This window comes from Carassius carassius, chromosome 15, assembly GCF_963082965.1.
Source record: "Carassius carassius chromosome 15, fCarCar2.1, whole genome shotgun sequence".
Lineage (NCBI taxonomy): Eukaryota > Metazoa > Chordata > Actinopteri > Cypriniformes > Cyprinidae > Carassius > Carassius carassius.
In genome coordinates this window covers 8,954,610-8,977,490 of record NC_081769.1, presented here as the reverse complement: position 1 = coordinate 8,977,490, position 22,881 = coordinate 8,954,610, and the positions used below count along the sequence as shown (strand labels likewise).

The 22,881-nt window shown below is 37.8% G+C and overlaps 3 protein-coding genes across 4 annotated transcripts in view; all 3 read right to left on the bottom strand.

Annotated features, from left to right (window-relative positions):
- The window catches only part of LOC132158072 (uncharacterized), a 411,555-nt gene that overhangs the window by 267,844 nt on the left and 120,830 nt on the right, over positions 1–22,881 (bottom strand). The window lies entirely within an intron of this gene.
- The window catches only part of LOC132158068 (U4/U6 small nuclear ribonucleoprotein Prp3-like), a 43,727-nt gene continuing 23,628 nt past the window's right edge, over positions 2,783–22,881 (bottom strand). Inside the window, exons 2-16 of the mRNA XM_059567321.1 lie at positions 21,426–21,556; positions 20,326–20,481; positions 19,419–19,505; positions 14,779–15,020; positions 14,479–14,597; positions 14,211–14,398; positions 13,946–14,112; positions 13,671–13,753; positions 13,398–13,541; positions 13,069–13,168; positions 5,429–5,542; positions 3,523–3,641; positions 3,334–3,411; positions 3,191–3,252; positions 2,783–2,954 (exon numbers count right to left, since the gene is read on the bottom strand). Coding sequence (XP_059423304.1) covers positions 2,805–2,954; positions 3,191–3,252; positions 3,334–3,411; positions 3,523–3,641; positions 5,429–5,542; positions 13,069–13,168; positions 13,398–13,541; positions 13,671–13,753; positions 13,946–14,112; positions 14,211–14,398; positions 14,479–14,597; positions 14,779–15,020; positions 19,419–19,505; positions 20,326–20,481; positions 21,426–21,556 — 1,940 coding nt within the window. The 3' untranslated portion in view covers positions 2,783–2,804. The remainder of the gene's footprint in view (positions 2,955–3,190; positions 3,253–3,333; positions 3,412–3,522; positions 3,642–5,428; positions 5,543–13,068; positions 13,169–13,397; positions 13,542–13,670; positions 13,754–13,945; positions 14,113–14,210; positions 14,399–14,478; positions 14,598–14,778; positions 15,021–19,418; positions 19,506–20,325; positions 20,482–21,425; positions 21,557–22,881) is intronic.
- LOC132159010 (U4/U6 small nuclear ribonucleoprotein Prp3-like) overlaps positions 2,805–22,881 on the bottom strand; it is a 22,032-nt gene continuing 1,955 nt past the window's right edge. Inside the window, exons 2-16 of the mRNA XM_059568650.1 lie at positions 21,426–21,556; positions 20,326–20,481; positions 19,419–19,505; positions 14,779–15,020; positions 14,479–14,597; positions 14,211–14,398; positions 13,946–14,112; positions 13,671–13,753; positions 13,398–13,541; positions 13,069–13,168; positions 5,429–5,542; positions 3,523–3,641; positions 3,334–3,411; positions 3,191–3,252; positions 2,805–2,954 (exon numbers count right to left, since the gene is read on the bottom strand). Coding sequence (XP_059424633.1) covers positions 2,805–2,954; positions 3,191–3,252; positions 3,334–3,411; positions 3,523–3,641; positions 5,429–5,542; positions 13,069–13,168; positions 13,398–13,541; positions 13,671–13,753; positions 13,946–14,112; positions 14,211–14,398; positions 14,479–14,597; positions 14,779–15,020; positions 19,419–19,505; positions 20,326–20,481; positions 21,426–21,556 — 1,940 coding nt within the window. The remainder of the gene's footprint in view (positions 2,955–3,190; positions 3,253–3,333; positions 3,412–3,522; positions 3,642–5,428; positions 5,543–13,068; positions 13,169–13,397; positions 13,542–13,670; positions 13,754–13,945; positions 14,113–14,210; positions 14,399–14,478; positions 14,598–14,778; positions 15,021–19,418; positions 19,506–20,325; positions 20,482–21,425; positions 21,557–22,881) is intronic.

Sequence of the window (22,881 nt, the reverse complement as noted above, 5' to 3'; positions counted from 1 at the left end):
AATGTTTTTTTTTTTTTTTTAAATCAAATCGCATAAACGCATTTCGTTATACCAAATACACAAAATAGCTAATGTTCTTTTAGAAACATCATATGACCCCTTTAAATGAAAGAAAAAAAAAGATACTTATTAGTGTCCATTTCCATGGTGACTCACTGAATTTGCCATCCTGTTGCAAATGTCTTGTTTTTACCATGAAGACACTTAGTAGAACTAGTGGCTACAACTGCCTCGAAAAACTGTTTGGGAGATGCACAGACTTAAATATCCATTGTTTTCTTACGGGGTGAGGGCTAGTGTAGTTGTCCAGGGCCCGTATTCACAAAACATCTTAAGGATATAGCTCATAACTCGCAGATTTAAGAGAAAAATTTCAAAATAATGGGCGTGTAAATCCTAAATTTAGGAGTAATTCACAGAGTTTTAGTTTCAGAGTCCTATTTCTGTGAAAGGTTAGGAGTAATGAAGAGGACCAAGCCACAAACTATTCCTAAAATGGGCGTTGCTGGCAATCTGCCTCTGAACATCAACAGTTTAGAAACATTTGATGATAATGACCTTTTAAAAAGGTATGACCTTTGGTTTTGGAGGTTACCCTAATTCCAAAATTTCCTTTGATTATATTTGTATATATTGCTTTCACTCACTAGCTGAGCAAGAAGTAACAGCTTTTCTTATGTCCATTTTTTTACATTTGTATTTCTATCAGCCATGATTGTTTTACTCAATTAATTAAAATTCTGTTTATATGCATATCCACTAATTGTTTTTGAGAAGCATACATGTAGGAGGCTGACAAAAAGCTGAACATTTACTTGTTTAAATATTGACACATGTCCCTCATTTTAAAATCTTTATTTGAATGTGGGAACATAAATCTCTGACAGAGACTATCAACCCATCACTGTGTACATAGTTAATGAGTATGCTGACATCATCCATAGCAACAAGTTCAATCCCAAACTAGACTTCCCTCTGTTCCTTCGTAAAAGTTGGTCTCAGATGCTTTATGAATGGGAGAAAACTTTTACTGCCATTTAGGAGAACTCTTAATGGTAAGATAAATGTTTTGTTAATACAGTCCCTTAAGCATTTGTTTTTTAACCTGTAGTTTGAGTGGCCAAACAGAGAAGGTGGGTTAACCCAGAATATGTTCACATGAACACACAACCTGGTCCAGATCAGGTTATGCTGAAAGCATAAGTTTCTATGGCTACTTAAATACCCTGAAAGTTATTTCCCTTTTGGACTCAAAGGTTTTCCATAAACTTGCCCTGGTATGTCACAGAAGCTGCTTTCTGGGATACCCCCATGATCTCATATTATTTTGATGATTCTGAATTAAAATTGTTTAGACTACTGTAAAATGTATGACTGGAATCAGGCTCTTCTCAACCACCATTTTCCAACACTAGCTCTGGAGTAGCCACAACAAACATTTTGGATGTTTCGGTAGAACACACCCATTTTAGGTTATGGACTTTGTGTACAGCTTCCAAGTTGTATGCCTTTCTCTCAGTAACTTCCTTGTGGATTTGGATGTAAGCATTTGCTTACATTGAGTAAGTGCCCACAACTGGTGGAACCCAGGTAACTGGAATACCCTTGATCACTTGGAATCTGCTATGGCGCTTATTAATAAATTTACAGTCTATTGTAAGCACCAATATATTTTCCTATGATAACGTTTAACTATGGCTATGTAAGAAAACATCTTAACTAAGGTTAACTGGCATCTGCTGTTACAAGCCATCTGCATTTTAATAGCTAGAGCAGCTTGAGGAATACATATTGGTATACCTGCTCCCTTAGACAAAATCAAGGAGTCAAGGGTGCCAACGGATACTTCCCTTGTCCCCTTTGAGTTTTAAAGTCTTAACTGAGAAGTTGAAATGGATAGGTTTAATTAGGGAGATATATAAAAACGTGTGGTCATGTGGGCACTACAAGAACAAAATTAGGAATCAGTTTTGAATCATCTCCACAAATAATGCATGGTTCAAATATCATTATACCACCACTGAATTTGACTGGAGGACTTAAAATCATAAAATATACTGTATTATAAAATGAACCAAGCCTGTATCAACAAGCAAGCAAGATATTTCCTTTCTCCTTTCTTTATATTCTAATAACTCCTTTCTTTATATTCTAGTATGGGACAGAGTACCAAGCAACCAAGCAATAAATTTTACCAAGCATTCTTTATTTTAGCCATACTAGAATCACCATTTTTTCTATCATACAGTAAACAATGCTCTTGTTTGTGCATTCAGTAACAAACTACAGTGTCAATTAACTTTTTAGTTACGTTTCTGGAGTGAAGCTCATTTACTGAAAAGACTGCATTAAAATGTAGAGAGCACAAGATGCAAGACTCAAACAAGATTAATCCAAAGTAGAAATAAGACAAGATCAAAGACCGCACAGCCTACATTACAAAACTGTTACAAGAGATACAAAACCAGAGTCCACTCTTATTCAAGCTTCCAGCATGGTAAAGTTCTGCAGTACACATAAGGGTTAATATCCTATTCATTACACCAGCTCTTGTTTTTAAGCCTTGCACACTTGTATTGCAGGTACGAAAACAATCCTTCTCTTACACACTCAAACTATATTTACATATACCGGTTTCTCTCTGACAGTCTAATTCCATTTCCTTCACACTCTCAAAAAACAAAAACAAAAAAAAAAAGATTAAAAAAATTATAAAAAGGATAAAAAAAAAAAAACGTGCAAGGTGCACATGCCAAAGGCTCCATGGTTTCTTTGTTCTGTATCGATTGAGCTTTGTCGGTTTCTCAGTCATCGGTTGTCTCCAGAACACTCTGACTCAGAGCCAAGTCCCAGTAGTGCTCAGTGCCATGCTTCTTAAAATGTTCCCTAGCCATACTTTCTGTTGGACACTGTTTAAACTTTACCTCCCCATAACTACGTTCCTTGGCTGTACCCTGAGAGAGAGAAAAAAAGTATGTATTTAAGAACACAAAGCCTCTAAAAAGAAACATAAGAAAAAGGGAGAAAATCTCATATATTACTTAGTGTGTACTTGCATATCAGTAAAAACCATGCAAAGGTCACAAAAATAAAATAGTTGTATCACAATGGTGAGCCATGAAGACAAACTACAACATTTTTGGTAAAAGTTTCATTGGTATACATAAGAATATATCTGGCATGCATTTACCTCCCAAACCAATGTGCATTTATTATTCTTTCTGGAACTCTCATCATCTGAATCTTGAGGCACTAAAAGAAACACGGAATATCAAATGTCAGCTATAAATCATAGCTTAAAAAAGATCTTCTATCACTCTTAAATTCCCTTACCATCTCTCTTGGAATTCGGCTCATCCCATTTGATTCTATTTAGCATCAGTCGTTTAAATTTCTTCTGTGCTTTGGGGCCTTCAGAGAGTAAGAAGTCAATTAATAGATGAATAAAAATCCTGAGAATAATAATAATAACCATATGTGAAGAGAATCATCTATAGAGATTCTCTAATCACTTTCACACACCTCCCTCCACTACTACAATGTTGACGTCTCTGTGAAGAACCACAGTGCCAGTGAGGTACAATTGGTTTGCATTGGCCTCCACCTTAAACTTCTTGGCTGGATTATGCAGATTTCGTATTCTGAAGGCAAAACAGATAAACTACTTGAGTAAACAAATTGTGCAATCAGTAAGAACAATGCTATTAAAAGTTAACAAATGAAATGAGGGGGAAAAAAACGTAATTGAACGTGGAGAGACCCTAGTAAACATGTCGTAAATTAAAGTAAACGTATCGCACCTATACCCTGAACAAAACTACAATGAAATGAAGTGTAGGTGTGAGACGGGCCACAATGATCAGAATATTATAGGCAAATGAATAATGATAAGCAGCAGTTCAAAGTCAAGTATCATGTTTGCAATACAAAAAGAACCATTCCATAATCAGTCCTTTATCGGAAGTGTGAATGTCTCTCTCTGGCATGATGTGGGAAAAAAAAAAAAAAACGTAGTCAGTTTGTTACTTTATTTTATTAGTGTTCATTTATTTTATTAAACTGGATAAATTGTTACACATAATATTTTATGTGGTGTCATGATTTACTTTAGGATTAAAACAAAGGTTTATTATTGTATATTCGTTTGGCATTCCATTTATTGTATACCCTTTAAATTTGGTTATTTAAAGAACAGCAGCAGTATGGCGTAATATTTAATTGAAACATGTATTTGGTACTTGTTATAGCTTTACTCTTTCCTTTTATGGCTTCAGAAAACTTGTCTCAAATGTTTCCCTGCATCCATTTTGCATAACTCCTGGTCATCGACACCAAGCTTCGTTGCAATTTATTTCTAGGAAATAAATATTTTCTCTGAATCTTTAAAGTCTCTTCTCGAGCGATAGTAGCCTACCGGTGTGGATATATTTGTGCAGCTCAGCTATTCTACACTCCAGTGTAATCAGGAGATGTTGCTCTCCTGTAGGACATCCGCAGAATGAGGAACGAACGAGAGAGAAAAATAAAATTAAAATAAATAAATTGCACGTCAAAGAAGGTGGAGGTTTAGTAGCAACCCACCAATTGCGTAACCACCATGGAAGCTCAAAGGTGTTTAGGAGACAAATCTATACCAGAAAGTTCGCTTCAGTGAGCCATTTCGAACTGACGAAATGAAATCAAAAACAGTTTCGGCCTGATTTTGTTGGAAATGATGTCACATCAGTTCATTCTTCGATTCCGCTTGAAGTAACTGGGGCCTTAAGGTGTGAAAGACCAGAGCTTAAACAGTAGGGTTTCATGACATTTTAAAGTGTACCTAAAGTACAGTCACAATAGTTCCACTTAGCACAACCAAATATACTTAACTATACCTTCAGTTGGACCTCAGCACTACTTCTGCACAATTAAAGTTCACTTAGCACAAAATTAGTTCAAATTTAGCAGACTTTAAAATACAATTGCAGGTTATTTTTATTAAGCACATAAACATGTAAGCATATTTATAGTATACTAAGCACAAAATAAATGCATTTCAAATACATTTTAGTATATTTTTCACTAGGGGAGAACAACTTAGCACTGAAAAAAAAAAAAAAAATGCAGACCATTCAATTAAAAAAAACAAAAGACCAACTAATTTCCAACATGCATACTCCATTAATACTGCCACAATACACCACACAAAGTTGGTTGAAATTACACCCAAAGTTGCGAGTAAGCAAGAGTTAAAACCTAGTGGGTACTCTGAAGCTAGAGTACAAGATTTTGGTTGTTTGACATTTTTGGTTACTGCATAATTCCCTGATGACTACATATACATTGTGTCTAACAAGACTGTTTAATCTGTGATTTACTCAGTGTGTCAGTACTTTAATGTACATAGTATTTTAATGTAAGATTTGAGTGGATTTGTCATGTTTTGTACCTGTAAACAGCAATGTGAACCCCATGACTCAAATCCTCCTTAAGTTTCTTCACCTTCTTCTCTTTCCTTTGTTCTGCTGTAAGTTTGCGTGCTGCATTTGCCTCCTCATGGGCTCTAAAAACACAACAATACATTCAAGCAAACAAATAAAATATTCTTTGAAAGGGATACTCCTTTTTCCTAAATGAGTCACTTTAATAGTCTGAAATGAAAAGCATCTTACATTTTGCAGTTAACATCAAACAAATGAAACACATATTTGGATTCATGCTGAATAACAGTATATGAAACGAGGTAAATAAGCACAAGTTCACTGGTCCATAGTTTAAATTTTCCTTTAAATTTGTTAAGGCTTGTCATTTATAATGTTATTGATAATGTATGCTACTATAAAACATTTTATTTTAATATTTATTTTATTACTGTTCTTAACAGCTTTAAATCTAAATAATTTGTCGTGAAATGAGGGGAAGTGGAATGCACGTTTTCATGTTTATAAACAACTAATTGTATTCACCAGTATTGTACATTATTTCTGAGTATAAAAACAAAATGTGACATACAGTCATGGCCAAAAGTTTTGGCAGTGACAAATTTTGTTTTGCGGTCTTCAGGACGTCTCAGAGTGTCCAGCAAATGCCAGGAATCAAGTCACTACCAGTGCAGAGCTTGCTCAGGAATGTAAGCAGGTTGGTGTGAGAGCATCTGCGCACTGTGAGGCAAAACATTTTGGACAACGGCTTGGTGTCAAGAAGAGCAGCAAAGAAGCCACTTATCTCCAAGAAAAACATCAAGGACAGACTGAAATTCTGCAAGTAGTAAAAGGATTGGACAGCAGGAGACTGGTGAAATTATTTTCTCTGAAGCTCCCTTCTGATCTAAAATCAATTGTTAGGAGAAGAAAAAGTGAACGTTCCCATGGGTCCCTTGTTGTGCCAACATTGAAGCATCCTGAGACCATCCATTAGTGGGGTTGCTTTTCGAGGCTCTCTCATAATTCTGCCCAAAAACACTGCCAGGAATAAAGAATGGTATCAAAACGTCCCGAAGAAGTGACGTCTTCCAACTATCCATGAGCAAATTGGTGATGATCCGTGCATCTTCCAGCATGATGGAGCACCACGTCACATATATGGAGCAGCATTAAGTATACAGAGCCATTGTTCACTGACAAGCTGTGCAAAACATGCACATATGATTGTAGTTTTGCACAGCTTGTCAGGGAACAACGGCTCTGTGTAGTTAATGCTGCTACATGTGAAAGCATGCATGTGATGGATATTTACCACTAATTACAGAACCGGCTTTACTGACAAGATGCGCATTAAATATCGCAAGCAATTTATCATGCAGCCCAACTGAGTAAAGAATATTGAAGTGGAGATTGCTAAGCTGCAATCTAAAGCCAGGTTTCCACCGCAGGAACTTTACCCAGGAACTAGGGACTTTGGACTGGTACTCTGTGTGTTTCCAAATGAAGTTCCAGGTAAAAAAAGGCCCCTCAGAATAGTGTTAATTTCTTCAGACGAGATGAGACGAAATATGTTCGTCAACTACCTTTTTTTTTTCATGACTAAGACGAGACGATGACAAGACTGCACCACTGTCCAAAAAAGCTGACTAAGAATAAATTAACGCATTATTGTTGACAAAAAAAAAGAAAAGACGAAAATGTTTTGTATAAAATAAAAAAAATAAATTAAAATCGCTCTTCATTTTCGTCTACAATCGTCTCAGCGTTTTCAACAGCTGTTACGAGTTTGCGGCTTCGTGTGGTTGCTCAATTTACAGGTCTCATACTGCAACACGAAACTTCTGAACACGCAACACCCGAAGCGAACATGAGTGACGACAACATGCTAGGTTGAAGGAAGAGGCTCAATATTTGGTCGCATTTTAGATACAATGATACTGACATAAAGTCAGAATGTATCATCATAACTGACGGGAAACACTGCGGACAAAGAATTTCGGGGAAAAACACCACCAACCTTAAACGACATCTAAAGTCTAACCACCCACACATTCAGGTAAATTAACTTAAATTAACATCTCATAAGCTAATGCTGATTATAGGCATCTACGCTGTAAATCAACCAGTTAGCTATGGTGTTTTGGCACATTAAGACGGTTATATATATTTTATGTTAACTTACTTATTTTGCCACATGCATGTGTGGGTCTTTAGATCACGGGCACGGAAAGTGGGGGTGCTGTAAATGCATGTTTTGTTCATTAACATTTATTTGTAATAAACACTCTTAGTTGGCTATTTAAAAAAGTTTTATTTTATTTCTGTCCAAAGTGCTCGGGCAGAGGCACTCCTGAGGCGTCTGCCGTTGCTTAGGAACAATGACGCGCTCTCTCCATGAAGACGCGGAAATTTCAGCAAAGGACAAATTGATTTGCAGCACAAAAAAATCGCTTTCAGTAGCTCTGCTACTAAATTTATTTCAATTCATATACAGCTATGATCAGCTGTTCCTTGATCTTGGCTGAGCTTTCAACGTTGTTACGGGAAAGGATGAAGCTGAATGTTTAGTTCTTGTCACAAGACCTGCGGTGCACTTGCGGCATTCTGAAAAGTTGAGATGTTTTTACCTCGTTGCGGTGCGGACGCGCCTGGAAAAAACGGGCGCGTCGCACCGCTACCGCGTCGCTTTCATTATGAGCGCGCATACCGGGCGCCTACATTGGAAATAACAAACTTGAGCGCGCAAAAGACGCGATATGTGAATGGCCCCTAAGAACTGCGGTCTTCTACAGTACTTCAAATATGCCGTGGAGAATCACAGAAAGTGACCAAATTCAAGAACATTGTTGCGGCATCTCTCAAGCAACGAATAAACACTGCTAACTTGGAGAATGCAGTGTAAACTCCTCTTCTCGCGTCTGCCCTAGACCCTCGGCACAAACATCTCAGGTTTCTTGATGAAAACATGAGAGAAGTAAGAAAAAAAACTTTTTTGAACATTATCAGAACATTTTCCTTGATGCGAGTGGTGCGTCACCAACGATGAAGAGGATGTAATGCCCACTCGCCGGAAAAGGCTGAGCCAGTTCTTCAGCGATGATTACAGAGAGTCCAGCCGAGACGAGTGGGAACAGTTCTTGCTGGAGCAATGTATTCCACCAGATGAGGATCCCATTCAGTGGTGAAATGAAAACATGAAGCGCTTCACAAAACATATTCGCTTAGCACACCGTTATTGTGAGTCCCGACAACGTCTGTGCCATCAGAGCGTGTTTTCTCCGCGGCCGGCCTTATTGTTAACAGACTAAGGAGCCGTCTTTCCCCCGATCATGTTTACATGCCCGTATTTCTTAACAAGAATGTGTAAAACAACAGAAAAAAAAAAGCAAAAAAGATTTTCTGACAGTTTAAAAGTTAAGTGAAGCCTAATTGCTTCAGGCTGCTTTACGGTTTTTCTTTGTTCACTTTTTTATTTTTTTATTTTGTTTGTTTGCACGCATTGTTAAAGGTTTTCAGCTACAAAACACAATGTGTAATGTTCAAGCTTATTGTGTGTAAGCTTGTTTAAAATGACGGAAACAATAAATGTTGCTGAAAAATAACGTCTGTCTCATTAAACTTAATTTAAATAAACGAATATTCGAATATTTATTTATTTATTTATTTAGCTCAAATATATGAATGTGATATTTGCGGAAAACGCCCATCCCTAATTATAGAGGGCTTGTTCACTGTAATAGATATTTAATATTGAATCTAAAAAGAATCTGAAAAAATGTTTCATTAATTTGTAGTGATAAAGTGCTATTGTATAGATTCATAGTTATTGTAGGATTTAATGGAAATAACTGATCAGATATGGACCCTTGGAGAGGACCCCATGTGTGGTCTATACCCTTCAGCTTGTCGCCAACATGTCCCCCTTGCTGTAGCTGCTTGTTTTGTTGACACTAGTGTGTCAGCAGAGACCCTGATTGACAATGATAATGACGGCAGAGACCTCCAAGGCCTCCATCAGACAAGTGGTCCAAAAATTCAAAGAATCCCTGTCCCATGCAAACCCAGAAGAATCTGGCATGGATTTCTGGTCTTCTCAAAGCTCCACCATGTATCCACTGCTGAAACCCCTGGCATTAGACCTTCTGGCAATGCCAGCTTCCAAAGCGTTTGCAGAGCGGGTCTTTAGTTTAACTGGAGACCTTTCAAGTGGCCGCCGCAACAGATCAAGTGTTACATTAGAAAGAAGTGCTTATATAAAACTTAAAAGTCTAGAGAGATAACTGCAATACTGCCCTGGTTAAAGTTTTTTTTTAACTTTTACTTTAAATAACCCTCAGTGGTTTGGATTTTGCTTTCTGTTGCAAATCTTGCCTTTGAACTTGATTGTTTAATTCATTCCTAAAGTGGAAGTTTCAGCAGCTGTAGTAACAACAGCAGAACTGTTAATTGTTGAGCCTTGTTAAACCCTTTTTAAATCTTAATTGTTATTTACCAAGAGATCAACCTAGACTGTAAATAGGTTGTATTTTAGGCCCACAGTAAAGTAGGCCTATTATTTTCAGTTTTTCAGTGTATTTATTTTATTTCTGATTTGAACAGAAACATGAGACACAAGGCAACCAAAACCGATTTAAAAACCTTTGTAACTTAAGTCTGTTTTTCGGAGACAATTTTTTTTGACTAAACTAGACTAAAATGAAAAAAGACTTTTAGTCGACTAAACCTTTACTAAAAAAAAAAAAAAGATATGTGAATGAATAAATTTGGCACAAGAATAAGACTAAATTAAAAATAGGTGACGAAATTAACACTACCTCAGAAAGTCCCTGCTGGTGAGGTAGTACTTTTTCAAAGTTCCGGAACTTTCGGGGGCGGGACTTGGGAGCTAAAAATGCTGATTGGTTGAGTTCACGCGGCATTTTGATTTCAGCCACCATTTATTCAGATCATTTTCAAAATATTACTGTTACTGTGTTAAGAAATGTAATTTTACAAGTATTTCAGGCGAGAATGTAGTGGTTTAAAACTCAAATCTGTGGTTTATTTATAAAGACAGCGCCTATTGTTTCACCGATTTTGGAGACGTGAGCTCCACGCGATCAGCGGGAGCTCAGTGATCATGTATCCACTGAGAGCAGCCTCACCTAGGCTAGACCTTCTGATATGTGCCGCTGGCTCTGATGTCTCTTCAGTGGTTAAACATAAAATGTAATTCATTTTGGGTAAATCTAACAGGTAAACTTTGGTCTGTATTCAATTTATCTATATGTTAAAATGAAAATAAAGGCAAATTGATACAATATTTCGTTTCATTGTAAATGACTGTATATATATATATATATATATATACCGTAATTCCTCAAATAAAAGCCGGGGCCTTTATTTACCTGAACTGCAGAAGGTAACAGGCTTTTATTAGAGGCAGGCCTTTATTTCTAATTCTATCTGTTTGATAAGTAATTGTTTTAAATAGCCCATTTTAAATTAAAAGCGATAGTGTTCCAGTGGACAGAGATCATAACATTAGCACAGAATCAGTTCAGAATCAATCACCAAAAGAATCCGTTCGGTTCAGACGCGCTCTGTGTCAGCAGTGTCAGTCTGCTTCACGCTGAATCACACATGCGCAGTTATCATCAGCTCCTCGGTTCTCGAATCGGACGCGTCAGACAGAAACGGTTCTCGGTTCAGTGTACTGGTGATCCGAAAACCGATGCAACCGGTTCTTGACCCGAGAACGAGAAACGCTCTGGCAGTGGGGTTGTACATTCGTAATCTGGCTCTGCTGCACAAATTTCCCCCCGGCCTATTTGAGGAATTACGGTATATACACATTAGCCTGAACTAAGTACATTTCTGCTGCTATTATGTTCAAATGAAAACTAAAGGAGGCAGTGGTATTTGATATCCTATTTCGTTTTATTGTAAAAGGAAGGAAAATTGCAGTAGTCAAGGCAAGCTGACTGATGTTATCAAGCACGCTGCTTTTTGCATATTTACCGGATTTGAGTCATCGTGGACCTCACACTCCCGAGTCGAATGTGCAAAGTCTGAACTACCGAGGATGCAAGTGCAAAATCAGCATACTTTGTATTGAGAAATGGGCGCAGATCTGCGTCACCAGTCTACTTGCCTAATCTTCCTGGTACTTTAGACCGCGGTGGAAGCGCAGAAAGCAAAAGGTCTGGGGGATTAAAAATTCCTGGTACAAATGTTCTGGGTAATTTCGGTGGAAACGCGGCATAACTGGTGTTTTCAGAAAGCTAGAGGGTTTATCCACAGTGGAAAGAAAGAGAGAGAGAGCACGTGCACATGGTTACCAGAGATAAGTAGCACACTCAGCGGATATTTCCATATTGCGCAAGTGGGAAACTCTGTTTCAGGAATTACGTCTCTTTATAACAGGCAACCCAGTTGTGTTCCTCTGCGGTCAGGTTAAACCTAGTTGCTGCTTCATTATTTTTTAGAAACCTCACACTTTTCTACTCCATTTTAAACATTCTTCTTGTATTCAAATTAAGTGCGGTCCACTGCTGCACAAGTCAAAGTATCGATACAGGGCCACCTGTATTGATACTCGTATTGTCAAATCTCTGTGACGATACACAGCACTATCAATACATACACACACTAGTGTAGAAACTAGGAACATAAATTCTAGGAATTCTGTTTCTGGGGTAAATAAATTAGCTCCTACTTCAGAGTAGGGTCTAAAACCGTTCTAAAGGATCTATCAGTAATGTAAGTGTACACTTACTGGCCAAAAGCAAATGAAACTCCAGCTACCCGGCATTTTTAAAAAGCTGCGTAAAAATATTTAATCCACTAACATGGAAAACAGCCATTTGGCTACCTGTTGTCTGCAGCGTTGTGTTCTGTAAAGAACCTGTCTCCAAGATATGCAACGCAGCAAGTTTTCATATGAGATTTAGTCCGATTTTCGTGCCCTTTCAATCACGTACATTTTGCGTTCACATTCCATCTCCCATCTTCATGCTGCTGGTGCAAATGCAACCAGGAAAACATCCCAAGAGTGAAATTGGTACTCTAGGAACCACCATGCTGGCTAGTTCCTAGAACGGAGTTCTTTGAACTACATGGTGCGAAAACTCCTAAGATGGCACCGGTGAGGGCTTGCCGTCTGTTGCTCTATCGGTTTCTGTTTGTATTGTTCATCTTCCAGTCTCCAAATTGTAATGTACTGCTGACCTATGATCATCAAACATTGCTGGATATTCGTACCTCATTTCTGGCAAGCAGCAAAGATGATGCAACAGTTTAATTTTGAACCGTGCACATCCATGCTATCAGATATATGGGGCTGTATATGCCGTTGGCCTCTCGAACCAACACAAAGGAAATGTAGGAGGAAACGTGGCAGATGGGCTGGGATCTCCTTCAGCTGGAAATTACACCTGCAGGCTAGTTGTGAATCCAGCATGCTGTTTCCGGCCTGGAAGCCAGTTCACCATTCAGCTCCCCTAAGAGCTGCTCCATCTTTATCGTTTTTTTTAATCTTTTGAAAATTCACTTGTTTTCTGTAGACATTGCAAACTGAAGTTGTGTAAATGTATTTTTATCTTTGATCATTGTTGTACAGCACTTAGTTTTAAATGTGCATTATAAATAAATTAACTAAAGAACTAGAACATTGGAAATTACTCACTTCTGCCTCTTTGCCATTTGTGCTCTAACATGAGCTTCCACTTTAGTGGGGTCCTGCACAGCTTCCGTGCCCAAAACCCTCATCAAATTGGAAATTCGCACTGCACACAAACAGGAACATAAGATAGTTAGAACACAAAGCTATAATCAAGCTCCTAAACTGAGTGTGTGTGTGTGTGTATAAACATTTTAAGTTATGATGTAAATTATCTAATGCTGAAAAACAACTGTAATAACGAATGAGTAGGTGTGCCCAAACCTTCAACTGATACGATAACAGTAAAAGCATTTTAAACCTCCTTTGTGACCGGTGCCTAGCTGGTAATGTACCTTTAGGTTCAGGTGGCGGCATAAGACCCAATCGGACCTTTTCCTGCAACTCTTTTTGGGCTTCTCTGCGAGTTTGTCTCCTCAACTTCTTCTGCTCCTTCTTGGTCAGATACACACCCAGAGTCACTGGCTTATCTGTATCCACTTAGAAAAAAGCAAAAAGATAAAGAGAGAGAGACGGAAATAGAAACAGAAAAGGCTAGATAAATCTTTTAAAATCCAACCAGTTTATGTTTGTAGAAGGTTTTGATGTGTGCATTTATTCCTCAATACCTGGAGGGGCCATCTGAATTGGGTGTTCAACTAGGTTGGTGACTCCATGCATTTCCACCTCATCAAAATTTATATGTGCAGATCTGAACAGAAGAAATGTAATGAGACCAATTTCACTAAATTGTGTTATGAATTATCAAAATGAATGACATGACTGCCAGATTTACACTTGGCTCAGCCATTTCATTTAAAAATATTTATTTCTAATACAATTGGTCTTCCATGATTTTTAGTTGTCTATTGACATTTAAAAGCTGAAAGCTGTTGACTCTTACAATTCTATGTGGGAAGGCAGAATGTAGGAGTCCCACCACTCTATGTGAGGAATCTCCCCCTCTCCCAATTCCTTTTTGGGGGCAATAAGAGCCAGTTTAGTGGAGGCCTGTATGCCAGTCTTCTTGGCAGCCTGAGCAATCTCCATCTGTAATTTCTCCAACTGAGCCTGATAACAGAAGATATTGTTTCTCACTTGTTATTGCTATATTTCATTTTAATCTATTGATTTTAGAGTAAAAAATAAAGAGGCATGATGTTAGTCACCTTTGTGCGTATGCGCTGTGCGATCTTTTCAAAGCGTCCCTGTTCATGGAACCTAAACCCTCTCTTGGCTCTCTGTGCAGAGTTGATGGACACACGTGTGTCAAAGTAAGACGTGGATTCCAGGTCATCACTGGGCTTTTCCTTTAACTGCTGCCGAAACTGTTCCCTTTTCACTGCTCTGATGTTGGCTAGAGAGAGAGAAAAAAAACAAAAACATTAGTAATAACGAAAAGTGAGAGATTCATATTTCTGTGGCAGCACATGGTACCTTTTAGAGTGGGCATACGATGAGTGAGTTCAACTTCTTTCCCACTGGCATCAACAGTTCGTCCAAGCTCATCCAAAATTAGGGGTGTTGGCTTTGTGACCTCACGTGGTTCCACTTTACTGTAAGCAAATATAAGAAAACCTTTAACATGAATTCTTTTTGCAATACATTCATCCTAAACATAAAAAAACAATGATTACTAGAAAACATGATTGTTCCCAATATTCCTCGTCAGAGCTGCCAAGAACGTCTACATGCTCGTTCTAAGAATTGTTATTTTTAGATGTATAAAATACTCACGGTGGTGCAATGCCCATGGCGTGTAGGTTAGCCAGGGCTACCAGGTTATGTGGCCCTGTGTTTCCCAAAGCACCCAGAATTCCAGGTTTCATAGCCAGTGTGGACTGGATTTTGGCCTGCAGCTCAGCTGCCTTGCGGGCTTTCTCTATAGCGTCATTCATGAAGTTAGCAGCCTGAGAGGGAGCGATGGACTGGGTCGCACCCACTGCTGGAAGGATGGGTGGTGGAGCACTAGAGTCTGTCTGAGAGGGAACCAATCTAGGCTATGAGGTGAGGTATAAAACATTTTTTTTTAACTCTACAAAAACCCTGTTAATTGGGTGGTAAATCCAAGAAATATTTATACTATATTAATAATTTAAAATGTATAATTGCTGACTAATTAAAGAAAATAAAATTACTAAACTGAAAGTGATAAACAAGAGCTCATGCTAAGCAGGGATAGGCAACTTCGGTCTTGGAGGGCCACTGTCCTGCAGAGTTTAGCTCCAACCTTAATTAAACACACCTGAACAAGGCAATCACTGTTTTCGGGATTACTAGATAGATACATGCAGCTGAGTTTTTATGAGGGCTGAAGCTAAACTCTGCAGGATAGTGGCCCTCCAGGACCGGAGTTGCCTATCCCTTTGCTAAAGTGTACATTACGATTATACACCACTACAATGGTCCAGTGGTTATTATACATTGATTTATTTGTGGCAGCCTGCCACAATAATCAAACCTGACTTCAACGAAGTCAAGGCTTTTTGGAAAATCTATTTGTGGCAAAGACATGAACACTGCACATTCCAAAATCTAAACTGGGTGTTTTATTTATATCACTGTATTTCTGTTGGAAACCAACTGTCTTCAGAAAAGTTTGGATGCCATTTTAATTTCATCTTGCATGTAATGTCAGAAGCCCCTCACTGTAGAACAAAGATCCAGGCCCAGGGGTTGGATCCACTTCTAGGGGGTGGGGTGGAGGGCCACTATCCTGCAGAGTTTAGCTTCAGCCCTCATAAAAACTCACCTGCATGTATCTATCTAGTAATCCCGAAAACAGTGATTGCCTTGTTCAGGTGTGTTTAATTAAGGTTGGAGCTAAACTCTGCAAGACAGTGGCCCTCCAGGACCGAAATTGCCTATCCCTGAGGTAAAATATACCATTTGTGATTACTGGTGAAAGTGCAATACCTGAAATGTAAAAGTAAATTTCTCAAATTACTATGATTAAGAAAATGGACACTCCAGATCACATAATTCAGTGGAGAATTAATAGAAATTAAATTAAGTCTGTTCTAGGGGTGTGAACGGATAGTCGAACATTCGAATATTCGTTCTGTTCTAATTATTCGATAAATAAAAATATTCGAATTTCGCAAAAAAAAAAAGTGTCACAAAACCTAATTTGGTCACTTTCTGTGATTCTCCACGGCATATTTGAAGATGTATGCAAGCAAAAAAATAATTAATGAATGAATAAGGGGCCTTTCACATATCGTACCTAAAAACACATGGAAAACGCTAGGCGCGCCACTTTCTCCTTTCCAAAGCACTTGGGCAGAAGCACTCCTGAGGCATCTGCCTTTGCTAAGCAACAAATAAGCTTTCTCCATGAAGACGCGGAACTTTCAGCAAAGGATAAATGGATTTGCAGCCCAAAAAAAAATCGCTTTCAGTAGCTCAAAATTTATTTCAAAATGGCAATTCATATAAAGCTATGATCAGCTGTTCCTTCATCTTGGCTGAGCTTTCAATGTTGTTACGGGAAAGGATGAAGCCGAATGTTTAGTTCTTGTCACATGACCTGCGGTGCGCTTGCGGCTCTCTGAAAAGTTCGATGAACTCGATGCGGTGGGGTGCGGACGCGCCTGGAAAAAAAATGGGCGCATCGCACCGCGTGCGCATCGCGACCGCGTCGCTTCCATTATGAGCGTGCATAATGCGTGCCTACATTGGAAATAACGAACTTGAGCGCGCAAAAGACGCGATATGTGAACGGCCACTAAAAACTGCGGTCTTCTACAGTACTTCAAATATGCCGTGGAGAATCACAGAAAGTGACCGAATTCAAGAACATTGTTGCGGCATCTCTCAAGCAACGAATAAATGGAGCCATGTATTCCACCAGATGAGGATCCCATTCAGTGGTGAAACGAAAACACGAAGCGCTTCACAAAACTTATTTGCTTAGCACACCCTTATTTGTGAGTCCCGACAACGTCTGTGCCATCAGAGTGTGTTTTCTCCGCGGCCGGCCTTATTGTTAACAGACTAAGGAGCCGACTTTCCCCTGATCATGTTTACATGCCCGTATTTCTTAAGAACATGTAAAACAATAGAAAAAAAAGCAAAAAAGATTTGCTGACAGTTTAAAAGTTTCAAAGTTAAGTGTACAGTCGTGGCCAAAAGTTTTGAGAATTACATAAATATTAGTTTTCAAAAAGTTTGCTGCTAAACTGCTTTTAGATCTTTGTTTCAGTTGTTTCTGTGATGTACTGAAATATAATTACAAGCACTTCATACGTTTCAAAGGCTTTTATCGACAATTACATGACATTTATGCAAAGAGTCAGTATTTGCAGTGTTGGCCCTTCTTTTTCAGGACCTCTGCAATTCGACTGGGCATGCTCTCAATCAACTTCTGGGCCAAATCCTGACTGATAGCAACCCATTCTTTCATAATCACTTCTTGGAGTTTGTCAGAATTAGTGGGTTTTTGTTTGCCCACCCGCCTCTTGAGGATTGACCACAAGTTCTCAATGGGATTAAGATCTGGGGAGTTTCCAGGCCATGGACCCAAAATTTCAACATTCTGGTCCCCGAGCCACTTAATTATCACTTTTGCCTTATGGCACGGTAGTCCATCGTGCTGAAAAATGCATTGTTCTTCAACAATCTGTTGTTGGATTGTTGGAAGAAGTTGCTGTTGGTGGGTGTTTTGGTACCATTCTTTATTCATGGCTGTGTTTTTGGGCAGAATTGTGAGTGAGCCCAGTCCCTTGGATGAGAAGCAACCCCACACATGAATGGTGTCAGGATGCTTTACTGTTGGCATGACACAGGACTGATGGTAGCGCTCACCTTTTCTTCTCCGGGCAAGCCTTTTTCCAGATGCCCCAAACAATCGGAAAGGGGCTTCATCTGAGAATATGACTTTGCCCCAGTCCTCAGCAGTCCATTCACTATACTTTCTGCAGAAGATCAATCTGTCCCTGATGTTTTTTTGGAGAGAAGTGGCTTCTTTGCTGCCCTTCTTGACACCAGGCCATCTTCCAAAAGTCTTCGCCTCACTGTGCGTGCAGATGCGCTCACACCTGCCTGCTGCCATTCCTGAGCCAGCTCTGCACTGGTGGCACTCCGATCCCGCAGCTGAATCCTCTTTAGGAGACGATCCTGGCGCTTGCTGGACTTTCTTGGACGGCCTGAAGCCTTCTTTACAAAAATTGAACCTCTTTCCTTGAAGTTCTTGATGATCCTATAAATTGTTGATTTAGGTGCAATCTTAGTAGCCACAATATCCTTGCCTGTGAAGCCTTTTTTATGCAACGCAATGATGGCAGCACGCGTTTCTTTGCAGGTCACCATGGTTAACAATGGAAGAACAACGATTTCAAGCATCACCCTCCTTTTAACATGTCAAGTCTGCTTTTCTAACCCAATCAGCCTGACATAATGATCTCCAGCCTTGTGCTCGTCAACATTCTCACCTGAGTTAACAAGACGATTACTGAAATGATCTCAGCAGGTCCTTTAATGACAGCAATGAAATGCAGTGGAAAGGTTTTTTTGGGATTAGGTTCATTTTCATGGCAAAGAAGGACTATGCAATTCATCTGATCACTCTTCATAACATTCTGGAGTATATGCAAATTGCTATTATAAAAACTTAAGCAGAAACTTTTCCAATTTCCAATATTTATGTAATTCTCAAAACTTTGGCCACGACTATAGGCTACGTTCTACAATAGCCTAATTGCTGCAGGCTGCTTTACGTTTTTTCTTTGTTCACTTTTTTTTTTTGCTTTTAATCTGTACTTTTGTTTTTGCATGCATTGTTAAAGATTTTCAGCTACAAAACACGATGTGTAATGTTCAAGCTTATTGTGTGGTTATTGTGAGGTTCAAAATGAAGGAAACAATAAATGTTGCTGAAAAATAACGTCTGTCTCATTAAACTTAATTTAAATAAACGAATATTCGAATATTTGTTTTTTGTGAGCTCAAATATTTGAATGTGATATTTGCGGAAAACACCCATCCCTAGTCTTTTCCAATAATACCAAAGATAATATGGTTCTCAGATACCAAAGAAAAAAATCTGTGTAACAGCAGCTGATCCACGCATGTGATTAAGCTCAAATCTGATCGGATGGTCCATTTCAGCGACGAAGAAAAAAAAAAAAAAAATCGACAGATGACAAAATGTGGTCAAATTACTGTTCTCATAAAAATACAATTGATAGTCTTACATGTTAGACATTAAATCCAGGTTTACAATAAATATTTAAAAAAAAAAAAAAAAAAGATTTATTTTTTACACAATGATCCTAGAGTCTGCTCTTATTCTATGGCACGCCACCATTTTTTAAAATTCCCTTAAAGTACTAAATGCCAATCAAAAAACAAATTCTTGGTATTGAATTTGTTTTTACCTGCACAATAGGACTAGGAGTCACAAGACTTAGCTGTTTCTTTCTCTCCTCTATCTGCCGGGTGGCTGCTTCCATCATTTGCTTGATCTGAAAATACAATAATCACAGATAGTAGTAAAGGGATAGTTCACCCAAAATTGAAAATTTGATCTTTATCTGTTTACCCCCAGGGCATCCAGGATGTAGGTGACAGTTTTTTAGTAGAACACAAAACTGATTTTTAATTTAAACAGTTGCAGTCTGTCAGTCCTATAATGTAAATGAATGGGAATCACGGCTTTGAGTATCATTAAACATACACAAACGGAACCAAATTAAACCCTGCAGCTTGTGAAGACACACTGATGTGTAAAGACACAAAACGATCAGTATGTGCAAGAAACCGAACAGTATTTATATAGTTTTTTGCCTCTTATTTTGAACTGTCCTGAGCACGTCCGCCTCTTCTTCTTCACCTGTGCGTGAGGTGTCGTCTGTTTGTATACGTTTTATGATTCTCAAAGCCAAGATTCCCATCTACTTACATCATAGGACTGACAGACTGCAACGGTTTCAATTAAAAATCTCATTTTGTGTACTACAGAAAAAAAGTCACCTACATCTTGATGACATGGGGTTAAGCAGATAAACATCAAATTTTCATCTTTGGGTGAACTAACTATTCCTTTAAGACTGATGCTGGCAGTACATAAAAAAAATTACATGAGAAATTCTTTACTACTTGTGCTGCACTGAGCAATATCCATTTTATTCAATCAAGTCATTATATGTTCTGAGTATAACAGTGATCACACTTACATTACATTTTTTTTAAATGGTTTACATTTTATTACAGTGTATATGTGCCATCAAATACCTCTGTGTCTAGTGTCGACCTTTACTGATGGTGTATCTGTATGTGCATTACCTGCATTTTGGTGAGCATGCCAGGACTCTCTGTAGGGGGTCCAGGTAAAACAGGTGGTTCCTCCACCTCCTCAAAGCGAGGCACCCTCTTCTTCTTTACCACAGATTCCACATTGTCTCCATCCTTCACTCCTTCCATCTCATCTCCAAACACTTCCTAAATAGAAAAAGATACAGAAAAATAGAAAAGAAAAGGCAAGATATACAGTCAGAGAAAGAATATTTAACCATGACTTCTACCTTACATTAAGTGTCAGTTTTAGGTGTGGGTGATATACTCTTAGACATGAGACCAAATCTTTTGAGCTGGAAATGAATTTGGACTATTGTCTCACTGTTACACTCATGTGACATTTCCATGCTGCGATGTCACAAAAGCTTGTCATCTAAATGCATTTAAGTGGTACAGTTTAAAAACAAGTGGTTTTAAACAATAAGCATCTTACATTTTGGTATGTTTGGTATGTCTGATTAACATTAATGTTAATAAAACAAAAAAAAGAGATCATTTCTCAATGTTCTAAACTGAATCAATTTTGCAACTTTAACAGGGATAAATCTATATTTAATTAAATACACTAAGAAATATGCAGTGTTGTTTGTCTTTTTTGCTTGTAATTTATTCTTATTTCAGACTGTTTACTTTTACTTAAGATACTATCCTTTTTTGTGATATTTAACACAATATCACAATTGTGAAACGGCTAAGTCTTGTGGCAATTGTGATATTGTCACAAGAATAATGAGAATCGTATAAAAATGTTGATTTCACAAAAACTTAAAGTGAAAAAAAAAAAACTTTCATGAAATAAGATTTTGGTCATATTGCCCACCCCTATTCAGTTTCAGAAAAAAATGACTCAATTTACTGCTGTGTTCTTTCAATAAATGACACTGACACAGCATACATGCAAACAAGAATCCAGGATTTAGCGATGTACACTGAGTACACTGTGAAAAACATGATACCACCCAAATTTAATTGTTAACCCCAGGTAAATTATAAGCAGTGTGAAACGAGAAACAAGATGCCACAATGACTAGTTGAAATGTGAAAAGCCCTTCAGAAACTGTAAATTTAGGAGGCTCACAAAACTATACCTTCAGCTCTCTTTTGCGGTTCTTCTCTCCTGCTCCTTTATTGCCACGGGAGTTTCTACTTTCCTCAAGAGCTTCAAACAGACGCTCAACAAAGCTGCTTGCTGAATCATCAAGAAATGGCCTTAGCTGGTCTAAAAGAAGAAAACATTACTTTTAAATGAAAAGAGCCTCATAAAACTCTAAGTTGCATTTAAAAACACACAATGAGTAATTCTGCACATAAATAGTGTTGCCATTTTTTCAAGTGCTACAAACACCAGTTGTAAACATCCCACACATCATCCTTATCTATATAAATTAGAACTACTTTACAATGACTTCACAAACATGCATTTGCAATTTAAGTTTACAATAAAGATGAATGAATATATGCAAGTCAGTTTTGTGCAATCATCAAATAAAGAATGTGTTATTTCATAAATTAATAAAACATTCTTTAAATTTCAGTGTTTATTATATTAATTCATTACCAGGGTTGGACGGGGACAAAAAAAAATCGTCCCTGGCATTTTTTGGTGTACATATTCAGTACATATACAGTAAATAAACATACTTTCCAGAAGGCCAACAATTCATTAAAAGGTTTTTATTTATTGGTCTTTTGAAGTATTCTAATTTGTTCAGTCTGTGTGCACTGAATATATATATATATATATATATATACATATATATACATATATATACATATATATACATATATATATATACATATATATATATACATATATATATATACATACATATATATACATACATATATATACATACATATATATATATATATATATATATATTAGGGGTGCACCGAAATTTCGGCCGCCGGAAATTTTCGGCCGAAATGGCATTATCGGTTTCGGGCCGAAGTAAAAAAAACAGCCGAAAACGTAAACCGAAAATGAATGTCACCCGCCCCTCCCATCCGTGCACAAGCGCTTAGGTTTTTACTCACGGTCGAGCTGTTATCACGCGTCTGCCTATCAAAGATTAAGCATGTCAAAGGGCTGTCACAATAAAAAAGCGCTTGTCACAAAAGCTGCACAATCCATCGGACCAACCAACCTTTATGTTCGCCCTAATGCCTGTTTAGTTGTCGGTGGATTTGCCTATATTTGGCGTTGAAAAACGGATCAACGCCAAATATAGGCAATTTACTAACGATTCAATGAACACTTTGCCTATGTCTCAAAAATCGAACAGGATTTTTTTTCACAAAAGTGACAGCCCTATTCGAGAGGACACCAAAGTTGCAATATGTAGCATTTGTTCTGCAAAATCTCCAAAATTGTGGATTTTTTTGCACAATTTTTAAAAAACTATTTTATTTGATGGAACATAAAACTTGAATAATTATTATTTATATTTATTGTTAAAAATATTTTATGTTTTGTTATGTAACTGTTAATAAAAGTTTGATTATTATATTGTGATTTTTCAATTCAGATCTATTAAATCCAAG